The sequence below is a fragment of the Protopterus annectens genome, chromosome 6.part0 (genome assembly GCF_019279795.1).
Source record: "Protopterus annectens isolate FY-2018-M chromosome 6.part0, PAN1.0, whole genome shotgun sequence".
NCBI lineage: Eukaryota > Metazoa > Chordata > Ceratodontiformes > Protopteridae > Protopterus > Protopterus annectens.
In genome coordinates this window covers 1930863741-1930881599 of record NC_056737.1, presented here as the reverse complement: position 1 = coordinate 1930881599, position 17859 = coordinate 1930863741, and the positions used below count along the sequence as shown (strand labels likewise).

Genomic DNA, 17859 nt, shown 5'->3' with positions numbered 1-17859 from the left:
ACTTTGTATTGCTGTGGCTAACTGAATGGGGGATAAACTCTATCTGAAGTAACTAAGAAGAAGAGAGGGATTATGGGCAGGAGAAGGAGCTCGGGCTACGGAGCCTAAACACTATCGGAGTGGCTGAAGACAGATCTGATGTGTGATCAGAGACCCATCAGTTGAGGAAGGACAAAAGCAGACTTCAGTTGCAGAGTTTTGGTGAGTACATAACTATAATTTTTAATGGTAGATTTTAATGAAATATGTTGCGATTCTGTGTGAACGTAGAAAAAAGTGGTGCTTCTACAACAATCTTTCTTCCATTGGTGCTTGTTAACCGGGGTGGAGTACTGATCCACGCAGAATGTCTTAATGTTCAGCCTTGAGAGTACTGTCTCATTAAAACAATTGATCATACACCTGAAGCACATTTTCTCTTCCCCAAGTTTTTCTGCTCCCTTCAGAATAATAAGTGCTTCTATGCATGACTTGACTTTTTTTTTGACATTTCTTTGCTCCGACTTTCTCTGTGCACAATATTTTGGATATTTGTCTCCCAGCTCTTACACTGTGCCTATGTAAAAGTTTTCATTCAGGAAGAGTCTACAGAGCAAAGTGTCTGTAGTTTCCTTTTACCTTAGCAACTGGAAATAAAAACCTTTCAGAATGTTGGGGATTCATTTCTTTTGCTTTGAGGAAAGGCCTCATTACAGCTTGCTTTAAATGTAGTAAAGAATACAGGCCGTCTGGTAGCAGTGGAAAAATGTTATTGGCACTTTTTCCAGATATTTTGAAAGCAATTCTGAGTATTGATAATTTAAGGGAAAGGTGATTGGACACAAGATGACAGAACATTATAGTCTTCTCTCTTCTGGATATGGTGTACATCATGGAACAGCGAGGGCTTAGCCACAGAGAAGTCACACTTGTAGGTCTGCTGTATGAAGTCATTCTTCTGATGACTTTTTTTTTTTTTTTATATATATACTGTAGCACTATTTTAATTTTTCTAATCTCAACTTTAATTTTGTTAATAGCAGTAACAAAGCAGCAACAGATCCAGCTCGGAAATTTCTGAACAGCAGTAGAGAGAAGCAACTGAACCTTAAGCAAACGGAGGAGAATCGGAACCCAGGTAGGAGGGGGGAGGGTTCACAAAAATAAGTAAAATTATAGACTTCAGTTACAGAAAATTAGATTGCTGTGATGTTCTTTGCATTTCAATGTTGCAGTCCATCACATTTGGGTTATCTGCTTGCAGTAGCCCTCAGTCGACCTGATTATCAAAGTCTTGGGTCCTGCATCGGTTGCTGTTTCATCTTCCATGACATCAGGTAGTCAGGGGTATAAAGCATTCAACCGACGCCTTTACATCAGTCTTTCTTGCCGTACGGTGCCTGAAGCAGAAGCATCTCGCAAGTGCTGGTCGGCCGACTCCTGAAATTTTCGTTTTCGAGTTTCAGATCTGAAGTCTTCAGCTAAGTTAAGTACCCCGTTGGAGAACCTTTTTCTTGCTCTAAACCGATGTCAGTAAACGTTAACAACTGTATTTCTTGTGGAAAGCAAATACCTCATAAAGATTTTCATTCGTACTGCATTCCTTGCTTAGGCCCATACCACGACGTACCTCACTGTCGGTTTTGTGCCTTATTCAAACCTCTTACTATTCGTCATCTGTTCATTTACGCTTCTAAATATTTTGATACTCTGTTCAATTATCCAGAACTGGCTTCGGTAAGCCACCTGACTACCAACATTCCGGAAAAATGCAAAGATACGACAGAAAGAGACTGCTTGGGTCCAAAGCTGCCGACAACACTTTTTCTAAGGTAGTCACCAGTTCGCAGATACTCGGGTGCATTCGCAGCCCTCGATACCCACTACTTCAGATTCGCAGGCCTCTACTGAGACCCATTCGGAATCTGGTATGGTGCAAGATGCTTCTTCGACTGTGGAACCTGCAGATGTCTCTACCTTGGATGGGTCTGTAGCTGCTGTGCAGGCACCGGCTTCTGAGGGTGTATTCAGGCCTACTGACTTGCCTGTTCAACCAACGTCATCTTCATGGCCTAAAACTTGATCCATGCCTAGAAGACAGATGCCCAGACCCCTATGCCTAAAAAAACAAATAAGAATGGCTGAAGACCTTATTACTCTAATCAGGGTAAGCCTTCTTTCCCCGTGTAAGAGATGTAGGACTGATTTTTCTTCTGATTCTTTTTATCAGGATTCTGAAAATCCTGATGTGAAGTTGTTAAATCTCTCTGTTTATTCTCACTGATGGTTTCGGAGCCGTTCATCGGCTCCGACATGGCCGATAGCAAAGCTCAAGGTTTGCCAGTAGCTCGAGACAAAGCCCCTTATCCCACAATGCACTGCTGGAATTACCTCAGATCTAGTTTGCCGCGGCAAGAGATCTCGGTGATCCAGTCATCTCGGACCATTTTTTGCTAAATCGCAAGTTAAAAAAACTTTCTGCTACTTCTTTTTGAGAGATTATTCTTTAGCGCGTATGTTTCTTAGGTTCATAGGTTTACACTAGGCTATCTGCCCTAAGGCATTTATAAGCCTAGCCCAAAGTTATGTGGCTTACGCCACCCCTTATGTTAGAAATAATGTGCCCATTAGTTTGTTGTGCCTCTGTCTAGCAGTGACACAGAGATGATTCCCGGGGTAAACCTACGATCTCCCATCCACCGGTCAAGATTTCTCTTGAACAGAGCCAGCGAGGTGCTCTGCCTCACATGGACCGGGATTTCATTCCACAGCATGGGGAGTCTCTGGGTGATAAATCTATCCCTCCAGCACGTCCTATTTATATCCGTGCTAAGGTTTAAGTCACTTGCTCTAGTGGTTCTGGTGGATTTGGATTTTTTGAGGTGGAGCATGTCCATTAATTCCGGGTTGGTCATGGCCTTGTATGTCAGGCACAGGTCACCTCTGAGCAGACGGTATGCAACTGAATAGAACTGGAGTTTCTTCAGTCTGGCAGTATATGACAGGTTTTGGAGTCCCTTTATCCTTTTGGTGAGGAACTTTTGGGGTCTCTCCAATTGCTGCAGGTGTCGGGTGAGATACATCCCAAACGGGGCATTGTACTCGATCATTGGTCTGATAAGTGAAGAGTACAGGGGAACAATGACCTCACATGATCTAGATGTGAATCCCTTCATGATCAGATGGGCAATGTAGAAGGTCTTTCGAACCACTTTAGCAACGTGAGTGTCAAACGAGAGGCCACTGTCAACCTGGGTACCCAGGTCCCCGATAACCTCTTCTGTGCTTAGTGGGTTGCCATCTATATGGTAGCTTGGGGTTACCTTGTTTTTCCCGAAGGGTATGACTATACACTTTTTTGCTTTTAACTTCAGGCCATGGCTCTGGCACCAGCTATCCGTTTCCGTGAGACCCCTCTGAAGGATGTCTGTGTCCGATGTACTATCCACTATGGCACCCAGTTTGCAGTCATCCGCAAACTTTGTCAGCCATAGTCCTCCTATGTTTGCCTGTACTTCTGAGAAGTAGATGCCGAACAATAGGGGGCCAAGGACTGAGCCCTGTGGGACACCACTTGTAACTGGCTTGGAGTCCGACATGGCTCCAGCAACTCTAACCCTGTGGGTTCTGTCCTTTAGCCAGTTTGCAACCCATCTTTTGACATATGGGTTTACATTTAAGCTGGTAAGTTTCTCTATGATACCCGAGTGGGGTATTGTGTCGAAAGCTTTTGCAAGGTCAAGGTAGGCTGTATGGACTGCCTTTTCCTCATCAATGGCCTTGGTAACTGTTTCGAAGAAGTCAACCAAGTTCAAAAGGCAAGATCTGCCCTTGACAAAGCCAAACTGGGTTGGGTCCAAGGTCTGCAAGTCCCCTATGTCCTTGTTTATGAGTTCCATTATGATCCTCTCCATAGCTTTGCAGACCAGGCTTGTTAAGCTTATGGGGCGGTAATTACCAGGGTCCGTAGAGGCACCGCCTTTGTGGAGTGGGACCACAGTTGCCGTACGCCACTCCTTGGGCACATGTCCTGTGGTAAGGCTAAGATTAAACAGCTGCCTTATGTGCGGGTTTAGTTCTTCATTGAGTTCATGTAGCACACAGCCGGGGACACCATCCGGTCCCATTGATGCTGCGTTTTTAGCTTTAGAGAGAGCAGCTTTCATCTGCGCATTTGAGATGTCTGGGAGGCTACACTCTGTTGGGATAGTTATCTCTCCTTTTGGGGGGGAGATGGGGGTGAAGTTTGCACTGAACCTGTCTGCCAGTATGTTGGCAATGTCTGTGGGTTCAGTGATTTTTGTATCATTTTGGACTAATTCAGAGCATATCTGGGAGTTTCCACCCAGGTTTCTGACATAGCTGAAGAAGACCTTATGATTATCTTTTGAATCTATGGCAATTTTTTTCTCAAAGTTGGCCTTGGATGATTTTATGAGGGATCATAGTTTCTTGCTAGTACTGATCAAAGATGCCTTCCCTTTTTGGGATTTTGCTCTATCATGTAATAGCTTTCTCCTCTTATTGTAAAGTTTGTTAATGGCTGGGGTCCACCAGACTGGACGTTTGCCCTTGGTGGAAAGAGTCTTGGTTTTATTTGGGATTGCCTGATCCATGCAGTCCTGAAGATGTTCATAGAAGGCATTTGTAAGGGCTTCTGCAGATTGGGTTGTGGTTTCCATTGGCTCGGGGGCCTTGAAGGATACCACACCTGTCTTGAGTAGTGTAAAGTTTGCTTTAGAGAAGTTCTTCACTGTGGTCTTTTTTGTTTGGGGTGGGGGCGGGATGTGGATTTCTAGTGAGATTAGTTTATGATCTGATCTCACCAAAGAGGGATATACTTCTGGTGTGGAGCATTTTGTCCCCGTGTTTGTGATGATGAGATCTAGTATATTTTCTCCTCTTGTGGGGACGGTGACTAGTTGTTCCATGGCATTTGAATTTATGAACTCCAGGAACCTTTGGGCTGTTCTTGTTAAAATAATATAGTTTTAAGTAGGTTAGATTGTAACGATAGTGTCCTATGTTGGCTTAGTTTTTTCTTAGTGTTGGGCCCTTCTTAGCTCTATTTAGTTTTAACAATTTTATACTTGTTAGTATTTTTTAGTGTGGGCCTAGTTAGCCCTGTATTTAACCTATACAGTTTAATTTTGTGGTGAGTCTGTTTATAACATGTCTGATGAGAGGGAAATGTCTCACCCAAAATCGGGGTTTAAGAAATGCCCAGATTGTGGACAAAAAATGTCCACGGATGGACATGTCCGATGTGTTTACTGTTGGGGTCTAAACACCTCCAAGACTCTTGCAGTATTTGCCACTGTTTTTCATCTAGGGTTCTCTTAGAGAGAAGAAGAAAACTCATTGATTAGGGGGTTGCTGCAGCATACTTTCTCTGAGGCATTGGGTAGCCAGAAAGGTGCCAGCACTTCTTCAAAATCTTTTAAATCTTCAGATTCTAAACTAACCAAGGAGGCAAAAAAAAAATCTGAGAGTACAGGGTCATCGGTTCCACAGTCCTCGGAACAGAGTGTCCCTTTGGTTCAGAGCCAGCTCCCAGTCTTGGAGCTGGTCTCTGAGGTTCCCTCATCTCCTCTGCCCCAGTCAGCACCTTCGGTGCATTCCTCAAAGTCTTCAGTCAGCCTCTCTGATATGGATCAGCTAGTGCAGAAGCTTCTACGGGCACCAGGACTTGCTAAATTGCTTTTGGCCCTGACCATTTCATCTGAGCCCGAAGACCATTGAACCAGACTTGACTACTACTCCTCCGAGCCGTACTGGACTCTCAGAGCTGAAGGAGCCCGAACAGATAGTTGTCGAACCTTTGGAACAGAGACCTGCACCGGTGTTATCGGTTCCATCTACTCTGATGTCCTCTGCGCCGACCGAGGACGCTAGGAGTCGACACTCTCCTGTCTGATCCGGGGAGGATAGTTGGACCGATTTGTCGGTGCCAACTCTTTCTCTCGGGGCTTCGGCTCGGATGAGCTCGGCTCCTACCTCGGGCTTGGAGCCCATGGTTTTGGTACGGGAGGATCAGACGGTCCCTCCGGGTCAGTCTACCCCTTCTCTTCGGAGCCATTGTGCTTTCTATGCCATGAGGAGAGTCCTGTCTCCTAAGACATTGTCGGCATCAGTTCGGGCTTCCTTCTCCCCTCAAGCTCCAGTGTCCGCTTCTACGTCTACCAGTCCCCCTAAGCGTAGAGACCCTGAGCCTCAAGTAGCCCCACAGGGCGTCCCTTGCTTTTCAGAGGCCTCCCCAGATCTCCCCACTGAGGAGGTACCCAAGAAGAGACTGTGCAAGAGGAGGCACTTCGACTCCCCACAGGAGTATTTGACATCCGACACTGACTTGTATGAGTCAGAAGGGTCACCTCGATCCCCCTCTGAGAGGATATCTCCTTTGCGGAGATATTGGAGATCCTTAGTCAGAGGGGCGATTGGGAGTCCAAAACCCCTACTGAGGACAGGTCAGTGCTCCTGAAGGCTTTTGGGGTCTCAACCTTCCACTTCCTGGGTGTCTTCGCCTTACGACGAGCTCATGGAGCTGACCTCTCGTAAGGCGCGGGAGTCACCGAAGGCCATGGAACCTGTCCCTCAGAAGCAGAGTAAGTTCATCTCTGCCCCAGTAGACAAAGTCTTTTTGACCAAAGGAGTGCCTGTTGATGCCATGGTGGTAGCTGCAGCCACCAAAAAGGAAGTGTCTGAAACATCCGCATCTATCCATCCTCCTAACAGAGATTTTAGGATCATGGATAGATATGGGAAACGCATGTTTAGTTCAGCGGCTTTTTCTCTGCGATCGCTGAACTATTTAACCCATTTTACGAGATTGCAAAGAGATGTCCTGAAAGAGCTAGGAGATGCTCTCCAGGGTACGGTAGCTGCAGGGGTTGCTGACAGTCAACACACAGCTACCCTAAACTCGGTGGTGAACTCGTCCATGCGTCTCGTATCTTATGCAGCTGATAGAGTAGAGCTGCTAGTTCAGGCATTGCTCTGCGGAGAAGAGCCTGGGTGTGTCTCTGTTCCTTTGCGGAGCCCTTTTAAGTCTTCCTTTATTAACACCCCATTTGATGGCTCATCACTGTTTGGGCCTAAAGTAAAGGAAACTTTTAACCAGGTGTGAGCAGGAAGGCAAGACCCTATCTGCCGTTGGAGTCAATATTTCTACCCCTACTCTGCCTTATCCCAAGGGCCCTAGGGGCGGGAAAATGTGGTTCCGAAAAGCACAGGGAGCCTTTCGGACGCACGTGGAGAAAATCCCCTCTAGAAGCAGAGGAGGGGGTTATAACGGAAGATGCCGCACGCACGACAGAGGGGGGTCCGCAGCAACAGGGTGATGGAGGCCAGTTCTCTGGTCAGCCCTACCAGCGCTCCTAAAAGGAGGCCTGGCTGTCCAGCTCTGGAGGCAGTCAGGGGTTGCTTGTCTTTGTACCCAGAAGCCTGGCTAAACATAACATCAGATACATGGGTACAAAGCATCATTTCCAGAGGATATTTCATACCGTTCTCTTCCCCTCCCACTCCTGTAAACAGAATCCCAGAAGTTCCACCCAGTCTCGGGGAACAAGCAATCATAGAAGTCCAAAAATTGCTAGAAAGAGTCATCCAGCAGACCAAGTTGGATTCGGAACTTACTCAAGATTCCTTTTGGTGCCAAAGAAAACAGGGGACTTGAGACCTATCTTGGACCTCAGCAGACTCAACCAATTTGTAAAGAAAGAGAAGTTCCTAATGGTCACGCTTCAGTCCTTTCTTCCCTTCCTAGGGAAAGGCGGTTGGATGTTCAGGGATGCGTACTATCACATAAAGATGAACAGATGCTCCAGGGGCCACCTGTGTTTCCGACTGGAAGCCAATCATTACCAGTTTCGAGCCCTGCCCTTTGGTCTCACTACAGCCCCCCAGGGTGCTCACCAAATTCATGGCAGTGGTCATGGCTCACCTGAGGTGTCTAGGATTCCAGGTGTTTCCTTACCTAGACTATTGGCTCCTCACTGCTACCACCAGGCATCAATTGACTCTGGCAACACAGTATACTCTGACACTCTGCCATCAATTAGGCATTACAATCAACTTCGAAAAGTCTGCCTTATTGCCATCGCAGCATACCAATTTTATAGGAGCAGAGTTAGATACCTCAACCACCACTCTGTGTCTTCCAATCGAAAGAGTCTCCCTTCAGCAACACGTCATCTCACTGGTGTCAAAGAACAAAGCTACAGCAGCAGAGGTCTTGAAGGTGCTAGGTTTGATGGTGGCAGCAATCCCGGCTGTACCACTCGCAAGAATGCGAATGCGAATCCTTCAATGGCTCCTTTTCGCTCAGTGGTGTTACCAAAAGCTACTGATGCACCACATGATTTTCATCACAGATTCATGCGAGGGAGACCCTTCGGTGGTTGACATCTCTTCATGTCCGTCCCCCCCCAGTAGCCACTGTGACCACGGACGCTTCCCTGATGGGGGGGGGGGGGGGCATTTTCAGGAAAGACTGCCAAAGGCCCATGGGCAGCTCAAGAGTCACAACTGCATATCAGTGTTCTGGAGTTGAGAGCAGTACTTCTGGCGTTGCAGTACTTTCAGGACTCTGTTCCTCTAGGGACAATTGCAATTCAGACAGACATGTCAGTGGTCTGGTACTTGAACAAACAAGGCAAAACCAAGTCTTACCCCCTTTGTCGAGAAGCCCACTGGGTATGGCAATGGGCTGTGTCGTCCCACCGTTTTCTGATAGCAACGCACATCCTGGGGAAATCTAATGTGATAGCGGACAAGCTAAGCAGGACAATACTGTTGCCTCACGAGTGGTCTCTCAACCAACGAGTTGCGGATTTGATTTTCCGCAAATGGGGCATGTCTTGCTGCGACCTCTTTGCCAGTCACATCAATACCAAATGCAGAAGCTACTTTGCCCTAATACCACCTCCAGGACATTCCCCGAGAGACACGATTGGCCCCCGTGTCTCTCATATGCATTCCCCACCTATTCCATTTATACCCAAGGTTTTACAGAAAGCAAAGTCGCTGGGAAGGACAGTAATCCTCATAGCCCCCTTCTGGCCTCAACAGATTTGGTTCCCCTTCCTTCACCATCTACTTGGATCCATGGATTCTGGACCCAGTTCTGGACCTTCTGACACACCCGTCAAGGGACTTCCATCCTTCACTGCAGTCGCTAAAACTGACTGCTTGGCTAATCCACTTCCCCTAATTGACAGGCTTCGTTTGCTCTCAGATGATGCAAGACAAATCCTTTTGTCTTCTCACAAGCCATCCACCAGGAAACTATACCGCATTAAGTGGAACAGGTTTTCAGTTTGGGCCAATATACAGAAAATCGACCCTTTCCAAGCTCCTTTATCGTCCATTTTAGAATTTTTGACAAAGATTTTTAAAGAAGGAGCAGCAGCTGTCACAGTTCGCGTACACTTAGCCGCCATATCAAATTTCCACCATGGATTCTGTGGGCTGAATATTATGGGCCATAAGTTATCTAAGGCTTTTCTTAAAGGTGATTTCCACATGAGACCGCCTGTCAAAATCCCTTATTCTCCCTGGAATTTGAATTTTATGCTGTCTCAAATTAGCCCCCCCCCCCCCTTCGAACCAGCATCTTTTTGTGATCTCAGATATTTGTCCTGAAAGACTATATTTCTAGTAGCCATTGCTTCTGCCCACAGAGTGTCAGAACTTCAAGAATTATCTGTCAGGCCTCCTTACATGATTTTCCATGTTGATAGAGTATCTCTCGGAACAAACACCTCCTTTTTGCCTAGTCTGTTCTGAATCCAATATCAATCAGGTCATTGAGTTGCCAGTCTTTTTTCCCCAACCACTCTAACAAATTGGAATACATGCTGCAGAAACATGATGTACACAGACAGCTAAGATTTTTATCTTGACAGAACTAAGGATATTAGAAAATTGGATCAACTTTTCGTATCCTTTTCGGAGGCCAGAAAAGGTATTCCAGTGGCTAAAACAACCCTATCTAAATGGTTATCAGGTTGTATATCCTTTGTTTATGCGAATGCAAGCATTCCATTGACAGATAAACCTAAGGCTCATTCTACCAGAGCAGTTTCTACTTCTGCCTTTCAAATTAAATTGCCCCTTGACAGTATTTCTGCTGCAGCCAGTTGGTTTAAGCCTCATACCTTTATCACACATTACAAAGTAGATAAGGCTTCCAGGGACAGGTCTTCCTTTGGTTCCACGGTACTGAAAAACGTACTATCCCTCATTGGTAAGATCAGACCATAAACTAATCTCACTGGATATTCACATCCCGACTCCACCCCCTGCCCTGAAAACCACAGTGAAAAACTTCTCTAATGCAAATTTCACACTCCTCAAAACCGAGGGGGAATCCTTCAAAGCCCCCGGGCCTGTGGAAAATACGGCCCAGACCGCAGAATCCTTTATAAACGCATTTTATGAACACCTTCAGGAATGCATGGATCATGCAATCCCAAATAAAACCAAGTCCCAATCCTCCAAAGGCAGACGTCCTGTCTGGTGGACACCAGCCATAAACAAACTATACAATAGAAGGAGGAAGCTACTACGTGATAGAGCAAAATCCCAAAAAGGGAAGGCATCTCTGATCAGTATTAGCAAAAAACTACAGGCACTCATAAAATCGTCTAAGGCCAGCTTCGAGAGAAAAATTGCACAGGACACTAAGGATAATCACAAGACTTTCTTTAGTTATGTTAGGAACCTGGGTGGGAATTCCCGGATATGCTCAGAATTAGTCCAAAATGACAAAAAATATACCGAACCCACAGACATTGCCAACATCCTAGCTGACAGGTTCAACGCAAACTTCTCCCCCCCTCTCCCCACCAAAAGGGCAAATATCTATCTAAAGGATCATCATGGACCTCATAAATAAAGATATTGGGGACCTACAGACACTGGTTCCTACCCAGTTCGGCTTTAAGGGCAGCTCCTGCCTCTTGAACCTGGTTGATTCCTTTGAAACAATCACCAAGGCCATTGATGAGGGGAAGGTGGTCCACACAGCCTACCTGGACCTCGCAGAAGCCTTTGATGAAATACCCCACTCGGGCATTATAGATAAGCTCACCAGCTTAAATATAAACCCCTATGTCACTAGATAGGTTGCAAACTGGCTCAAGGACAGAACCCACATAGTTAGAATTACTGGAGCCATATCAGACTTCAAACCAGTTACAAGTGGTGTCCCACAAGGCTCAGTCCTGGGACCTTTCTTCAGTATATATTTCTCGGAGGTACAGGCCAACACGGAAGGACTGTGGCTGACCAAGTTTGCAGATGACTGCAAACTGGGCGCCATAATCGACGCTCCAGCCGACACAAGCATCCTCCAAAAGGGCCTCATAGAAACAGACAACTGGTGCCAGAGCCATGGCCTCAAGCTAAACGCCAAAACGTGTATAGTCATCCCCTTTGGCAAAAACAAAGTGCCCACAAATTACCACATAGGTGGTAATCCATTAAGTACAGAAGAAGTAATTAGGGACCTGGGGACCCAAGTTGATAGCAATCTCTCATTTGACAACCAAACCACGTGGCCAAAGTGGTTAGAAAAACATTTTATATAGCCCACCTAATCATGAAGGGATTCACATCTAGATCAGGGGAGGTCATCGTGCCTCTTTACTCATCCCTCATCAGGCCCATAATTGAGTACAATGCCCCTTTTGGGATGTACCTAACCAGACACCTGCAGCAACTGGAAAGACCCCAAAAGTACCTCACCAAGAGGATCAAAGGGCTCAAACAGATGTCATATTACTGCCCAGTTAAAGAAACTCCAGCTCTACTCAGTGGCATGTGCCTGACGTATAAAGCAATGTCCAACCCAGATTTAATGGACATGCTGCACCTCAGAAAATCCAAATCCCATCGAGCTACATGCTCGAGAGACTTGAACCTCAGCACTGATATAAATAGGACATGCTGGAGGGACAGATTCATAACCCAGAGGCTCCCTTCACTCTGGAATAAAATCCCAGTCCAGGTTAGGCAGAGTCCCTCATTGACTCTCTTCAAGAGGAATCTTGATGAGTGGATGGGAGATCGTAGGTTTACCCCGAGTATCACTTCTGTGTCACTGTTAGACAGAGGCACAGTATACTAACCTCGAAAAAGGGCATAGCAAAATTAATTTAAAATGGGTGGCGAAAGCCAAACGCACTCTGGCTAGGTTTATAAATGCCCTAGGGCAGATAGCCTAGTATGAACCTATGAGCCCCCCCAAGATTGAGGGTGCTAGGGAACGCTACCCATCAGTGAGAATAAACGGTGAGATTTAACAACTTTACGTAAAGAAGTTATGTAGTTGCCATAACGTTCCATGTGAGTTGTTTATCTCGCCTTTATTCTCACGTCCCTCCCTCCTTCCCCCTCCTGGCTGACAGTTGACTTTGAGGCTGGTACCATCCTGGTTATTCAATACTACTTCTTCCCCTTTGGGAAGTGCTTCCTTGTAGAAAAAGAAATAAATAAAAGGGTATATATACTTGCAGCAAACAAGATCTGAGGTAATTCCAGCAGTGCATTGTGGGATAATGGGCTTGGTCTCGAGCTACTGGCAAACCTTGAGCTTTGCTATCAGCCGTGTTGGAGCCGAGGATTGGCTCCGAACCCATCAGTGAGAATAAAGGCGAGATAAACAACTCGCATGGAATGTTATGGTAAGTACATAACTTCTTTTTTCCTCTGATGACCAGGATTTGCCCTTATCTGCCTGAGGATTCTGATGCAGAGGACTTCGTTCCTTCTGTTTCCCCTCCAGAGGATTTCTCTTTTGGTGAAACCTTGCATACTCTTAGGGAGCATTTTTGCTGGGAAAGCCAGGATTACTCTTGACTCCAAAAAGAGGCTTAGGGAACTCTTTCTCCTGCCTCAACACAGGCCTTTAGCTATCCCTCCTGTACTGGACATTGTAGATGATGCCTTCTCGGAATCTAGCCTGGCCCCTGACTCTTTACCTCCTGCTCCCAGAAAACCTGATGGGTGTTACAGGGTACCTGACTCTCTCAGGTTCCTCTTTAAAAATCCTACTGCGGTTCCTGAGACAGTTTCACAGGGACCCAAGGGCATTAAGGCTACTACTGCCAAAAATCCTACCCCCTCTGATAGAGATTCCAGGGCGCTGAATAGATGGGGTAAGAAGGCATACACTTCTGCAACCTTGGCCATTAGGGCCTTAAACTGCCAGTTTCATATGTTAAAGTATCAGCATATTATTGGATTGGTTAAACAGAAAATGTTGATTCCTTATTGTGCTGAAAATAAAGATTTACAGGATTTAATGCATTCTGCTGAACAAGTTGGAAAACATACTTTGCAATGTGGGTTTGATTCATTAGAGGCATCTTGCAGGGCTGCTGTCGCTGGGTCTGTACTTAGAGGGCATGCTTGGCTTAAGGAGCAATCTTTGCCAGATCATGTTAAAGCTAAATTACTGGATGCTCCCTTAAACCAAGACCGCCTGTTTGGCAGCAAAGCAGAAGTACTTAAAAAGATGGAGGAAAAAGATAAATCTGTGCAAACTGTTAAAAGATTTCCTGCAAGTACAGCCTCCCAGATTTATTCGGCATTGGCCCTCTAAGAAGTAGTCCATTCCTGCCTCTTCCAGGCCTTCTCAGTCCAAACCCAGAACCAGCAGAGCACCCAGGCTCCAGTCCCAAGGTACTCACAGGCCTAAGCAGTGAGGGGGCTCCCACTTCCAAAGCAGAGAGTAGTAAGACCCCCCACCACCACCACGGTAAACTGTCTCAATGACTTAACTTTAAACCTTCCAAGCCCTGCTCAACTGACTGTTCCTTTAGGGGGGAAAATTGCCCTGCATGCAAAAAAATTGGGAACTCATTACCCAGGACAAATGGGTTTTAAATATAATTTCCCAAGGATACAGATTCCACTTCCACTCCTTACCAACCCCAAACGGTTGGCAGAGGCTCAAAAGCAAGTTCTCACTCTTTTAAGCATTAGGGCTATTCAACCTGTCCCAGAAGAAGAATGGGGGCAAGGTTTCTACTCAAGACTTTTCCTGGTATCCAGAAAAGACAAATCCTGGCGTCCTATCGCTGGACCTGTCTATCCTAAACACATTTTTGATAATCCCAAAATTCAAGATGATAACTCTTCATCAGCTGCTTCCCATGCTAGGCAAAGATTCCTGGTTGGCAACACTGGATTTAAAGGAAGCCTACCTGCACATCCCAATAAGGGAATCTTGCAGAAGATACCTATGCTTCAGAGCAGGCTGCATCAGCTGCTTCCCATGCTAGGCAAAGATTCCTGGTTGGCAACACTGGATTTAAAGGAAGCCTACCTGCACATCCCAATAAGGAAATCTTGCAGAAGATACCTATGCTTCAGAGCAGGCTGCATGCACTATCAGTTCTGTGCACTGCCCTATGGCTTATCTACTGTGCCCAGGGTATTCATAAAGTGCCTAGCTCCAGTCATTGCATTTTGCAGGCAAAGAAATATTCTGATATACCTGTACCTGGACAATTGTCTAATTCAGGCAGAAAGCCAGGGCATACTATTAAATCATCTGGCATTTGTAAAGAAATTAATTTCTCTGGGGTACACCATAAAGGAAAAGAAATCACATCTTGTACCCTGCCAACAAATTGTATTCCTGGGAGCAAGCTTGAATACAACTTCCCAGATGGCCTACCTCTCGCCAGAGAAACAAGTTCATTTGACAGTCTACTTCAAACTACTGGCCTCAAAAGACCAGCTATCTGCAAGGAAAATACTGCAAGACCTGGGGTTCATGGCCTCTTGCATTCAACTAACTCCATATGCAAGACTGCATATGAGGAAACTACAATGGTATCTAAAAAGCGTATGGTGTCAACATTCTCAGGATCTAGAATCAATGTTTCCTATCATACCTTGTTTACAGATAGAGTTCCTTTGGTGGGCAGCGGCCTTCCACCAAGACAAGGGACTGCCATTAACACCACCCCCTGCAGCCCAAACCCTAACAGCAGAAGCATCAGACTTATGCATGGGGGGGCTCACTTGGTATGGCAGTGCATTCAGGGCAAATGGTACCCAAATCAATTGCACCTGCATATCGATCGAAAAGAAATGTTAGCTGTACAGAATGCTTTGACAGCCTTCAAGGACCACATTCTTCCAGGACAATTATTGGTAAAGACTGACAACACCACTGTTATGTGGTACATAAGCAGGGGGGAACCCACTCATACCCTCTCTGCAGACTAGTTATGCCTCTGTGGAGCACATTCTTGAGCTACCAAGTGCACCTACAGGCTCAGTTCCTGCCAGGAAAGCTAAATACACTAGCAGACGACCTAAGCAGCAATCTCATGGACCCACACAAGTAGAAACTGGAACCAAAGATATTCAACATGTTGAGAAACAAATGGGGGGGGTGCCCAGAGATAGACTTGTTTGCCTCCCCCCAGAACTACCAATTGGACAAATTCTGCACAAGGACCCCCACAAACAAGTTTGGAAAGTTGGATGCCCTATCCTTCACCTGGAAAAACCTATCCGTTTATGCCTTTCCCCCTCTGCTTCTCCTCTCCAAGGTACTCCTAAAGGTCAAACAGGACAAACCAAGGACAATACTGATTGCAAAACCACTGCTGGCACCTGCCTCAGACCCCTGCCCTGCTGTTCCAGCAGGCTGACCAGATTCTGCACCCATAGCTTCAAACCCTGAACCTGGCAGCTTGGCTAATTACCTGATCTCTCCGTTACTATCCCTCAGTAAGCAAGTGATGGATGTCATTCTGGAGGCAAGGAAGCCTAGTACTAGAAAATCCTATGCTGAAAAATGGAAAAGATTCTGTTCCTGGAGCCAAACTCGGGGGATGGGCACAGCAGCGCCCAATTTACCCCCACATTCTTCAGTATTTAACTGAAATGCTTCACAAGGGACTTTCCTTTTCCTCCATCAAAATTCATGCATCAGCCATTTCAGCCTATTACAATACAGAACCAACCCTCATCTCTCATCCACTGCTGAAGCAATTCCTCAGAGGGGCCAAAAACATAAGACCACCCAGGAGAGGCCCTATTCCAGCCTGGGGCCTTAACTTTGTATTGGAAAAGCTCACTGTACCTCCCTTTGAGCCAGCTGCAAACGCTGAGTTAAAATTCCTTTCTTGGAAAACAGCCTTCCTTCTAGCCATCACTTCAACAAGAAGGGTGTCTGTATTACAGGCCCACATGGCAGTGGAGCTTTTCATCATCTTTCATGCTGACAGGGTGTCCCTCAGGACCAATCTCTCCTTCATGCCCAAGGTGGTATCCAGTGTGGCCCTTAATCGGTCCATTCATTTGCCAACCTTTTTTTCTAATCCACAGAACAAAGGGGAATGAATACTTCACTCCTTGGACGTGCACAGACAACTTAGATTTTACTTGGACAAGACTAAGACTTTCAGGAAATCTGAACAGATGCTGCATTTGCTGTAGGGACAGAGGGGAAGGCCATTTCAAAGCAAACCATTTCTAACTGGATAGGCCATTGCATTCATTTCTGCTATAAACACCACGGAGTACCTACCCCACAGGGGATAAGATCACATTCAACCAGGGCTGCATCTACCTCTACAGCCTTTTTCTGAGGTGTCCCTACCAGTGACATCCTAGAAGCGGTTACCTGGAGTTCTGTACATACCTTCACCATGCATTACCACTTGGCCAATTTTTTCTAAATCCAGAGCTGGCTTTGCCAATGCAGTCTTGTAGGGCTTCTATAGCTGGTCCTAATGCTATCTAATTACCTCCTCCCATCCTTGGCTTTGGGAATCTACCCAGATGTGATGACTGCAACAGTGCAACACAAAGAACATAGTACATATGTCCTTCAAGGATGCATCTGCAGTCCTTGCATATGGGTTGTCCTGCCTCAGGCAGCCCTTCGGTCGGCTGGATTCCAAAGTCTGGGTCCGGCGTCGGCTGATGTCGCCCTTTCCCCGACGTCAGAGCGCCTGGGGTATAAAAGCATCAGCTGACGCCATCTTCTTCAGTCTTTCTTGGCACGTGGTGCCCGAAGCAGAAGCAGTTCGCAAGTGCCGGTCGGCCAGCTCCTGTAACTTCAGCTACCGAAGATTTCAAAAGCTAAGTACCCCGTTGGGGACTCTTTCTTGCCTCAGCCGATGTCAGATCAAACGCTTAAAGTTAATAATTGCTTAACTTGTGGGAAACAAATACCTCATAAGGATTTCCATTCTTACTGCCTCCCCTGCCTAGGCCCAGACCACGACGTCTCGGCCTGCACTGCCTGTGCCTCCTTCAATCGACGCACTCTTAGGCGTCGGTCGGAGTTTGCAGGGGAATTTTTTGGGGCTAGTTACTGTTATAATATGCCGTCGGAGACTCCGACTTCTCATTTAACCAGAAAACGGAAGGACAAGGACCGACACACGCAGACCGTGGTTTCGGCTGAAACCACGCCTAGGCCTACCGCGAGTGTCTCGGTCTCGGCTGAAACAGAGTCCTTGTACTTCCGACGGTGGAAACCGCACAACCGACAACCTCGGCCCCGGAGGCCTCTTCTGAGTCTGTTTTAGAAGTTCCCTCAGAAACCGGTGTTCAGGAAACTTCCGACACCATTCCCCTAGACAAAACTACACCAGCACGTGGAGCAGCCAGGCCTCCTGCATCCATGTCCATAAAAGCATTCACTAGGGCAAAAGCTGCTAAACAGCCAAAAACTCTGCCTTCCAAGGCTATTCCTCAGGGATCCACTACAGGTTCACAGATTTTAAGTTTGGCTGAGGACCTTATCTCCTTAATTAGGGGCTCTCAGCCTCATCCGGACAGGGGCTCTCACCCTCCTCTAGACAAAAGGCCCAGGGTTGAGCCCACTGATCCCCAGTCCTC

At 46.4% G+C, this 17859-nt stretch overlaps 1 protein-coding gene across 1 annotated transcript in view; it reads left to right on the top strand.

Moving 5' to 3' along the window:
* The window catches only part of USP37 (ubiquitin specific peptidase 37), a gene marked incomplete in the record, with an annotated part of 1580672 nt that overhangs the window by 350083 nt on the left and 1212730 nt on the right, over window positions 1-17859 (top strand). Inside the window, 1 exon segment of the mRNA XM_044075237.1 lies at window positions 1020-1117. Coding sequence (XP_043931172.1) covers window positions 1020-1117 — 98 coding nt within the window.